This window comes from Austrofundulus limnaeus, unplaced genomic scaffold (genome assembly GCF_001266775.1).
Source record: "Austrofundulus limnaeus strain Quisiro unplaced genomic scaffold, Austrofundulus_limnaeus-1.0 Scaffold3579, whole genome shotgun sequence".
Classification (NCBI taxonomy): domain Eukaryota; kingdom Metazoa; phylum Chordata; class Actinopteri; order Cyprinodontiformes; family Rivulidae; genus Austrofundulus; species Austrofundulus limnaeus.
In genome coordinates, this window is record NW_013955981.1 from 1 (window position 1) to 1,553 (window position 1,553).

Sequence of the window (1,553 nt, forward strand, 5' to 3'; positions counted from 1 at the left end):
GTACTGCATTTTAATTTTAGAAAGCACAAATCCGCTTATGAATTATAAATATTAGTAAGATCGCTAAAGCGTAAACAGAATATTTAGGTCCACAATTAGAGGATTTGCACTTTAGCAGACTGGTGCCCACCACTGGTGAAAAGCGTTGTGGTTTGGAGGCCCAAACGTTTAGCACTAGGTAACGAACACGATCTGTCAAAGAGAAAATGATCTCCAGCAAAAGAAAGTGGACTCACAGAGTCCACTTTGCCTTGGTTCTTCAGCTGCTCTTTGTACTTCTGGTCCACATAATCCTCATACCTGCACAACCAGAATCAGTTACAATAAAAACAAAGTATTTCTCTTTAATTGTTGCCCATGTTTTGCCTCCAGCAACCATGGTGACACTGGAGCGTTCTAAAAACCTCGGCTCCATCTCCTTGGCGACTCTCTTGGCTTTGTTCCACTCCTCTCCCTGGATGAAGACGTCAATCGCCTCTTTGATCAGGTCCAGGTTTAGGTAGAGCTCAGCGGCCTTGGACACAAACGGAAACATCAAGTCGTTTCACGTTTACAGGTTTTAATTCTCTGGGAGTTGTTCGCATGTGTGTTTTCACCCACAGTGTCGAACTTCCTGCGCTGCGCGAAGCGCGGTCCCACCATCTGGACCACCTCCACCGCCTGGTCTGCACTCAGGAACTTGATGGACAGCTCCGCTGCCTTCAACACAAACACATTTATTTCATTCCTCGAAAGGTGGGTAATAATATAACTGACTGTTTTTTCTGTTTATTAGAAAAATATCTCATAAAGTACTAGATGGATTTTAATAAAACTCTGGATGTGAATCTACAGGGTTGTCTCTTGGAGTCAACCGAACTCAAGATGTCCGCCAGAACTACTTGACCTGAAAGGCAAGGAAGAAAAAAACATTTTTGAATATGGCGGGTAAAAGAAAACATATTTCTGACTATAAAAATACGTTTTATTCATTTCTATGGAAAATGACCAACAAAGAGGAAAAGAAAAAATGTTTAAGTCTTTTTCTTTTCTTGTTGAAGTCATTGAAGTTGGCAAGTGAATTACTGTTGGTTTATTAACAACTTCACCTGCTCACCATAATACTACTTTAATTCAGCTTTGGATTAAATGTATCACTCACACATGAAGATATTTAATATGCAGATATTTTAACTCTGTGCAGACACAAAATATAAGCGTCAATTTCCCAAACTTGTGGCGATAAATCCTATTTTGGTAACCGGATATTTCAAAATAGAAGTCTGATATCATTCAGTTCATACAAAGCAAATGTTTGCGTGGGAAAGAAAAAAAACAATGTTGCAAAGGAATGCAAACGGTTGCGAGGTAACGCAAAAGAAAAAATAGTCCCTCCATGTCCCCTCGCGGGCTCCATAATACGACGGAGTATTATGGCCACACAATGAGGTTTTTTTAAATTATTTTTAAATTACGAGAATAAAGTCGTAATAATACAACATTAAAGTCGTATAAAATAAAGTCATAATATTATGAGAATAAAGTCATAATATTATGAGAATAAAGTCATAATA

General features: G+C 38.4%; 1 protein-coding gene across 1 annotated transcript in view; it reads right to left on the reverse strand.

The window, feature by feature from the left end:
- Positions 1–236: 236 nt before the first annotated feature.
- Positions 237–1,553, reverse strand: part of LOC106511917 (intraflagellar transport protein 172 homolog) — a gene marked incomplete at both ends in the record, with an annotated part of 2,987 nt that continues 1,670 nt past the window's right edge. Inside the window, 3 exon segments of the mRNA XM_014000638.1 lie at positions 237–300; positions 405–514; positions 601–699. Coding sequence (XP_013856092.1) covers positions 237–300; positions 405–514; positions 601–699 — 273 coding nt within the window.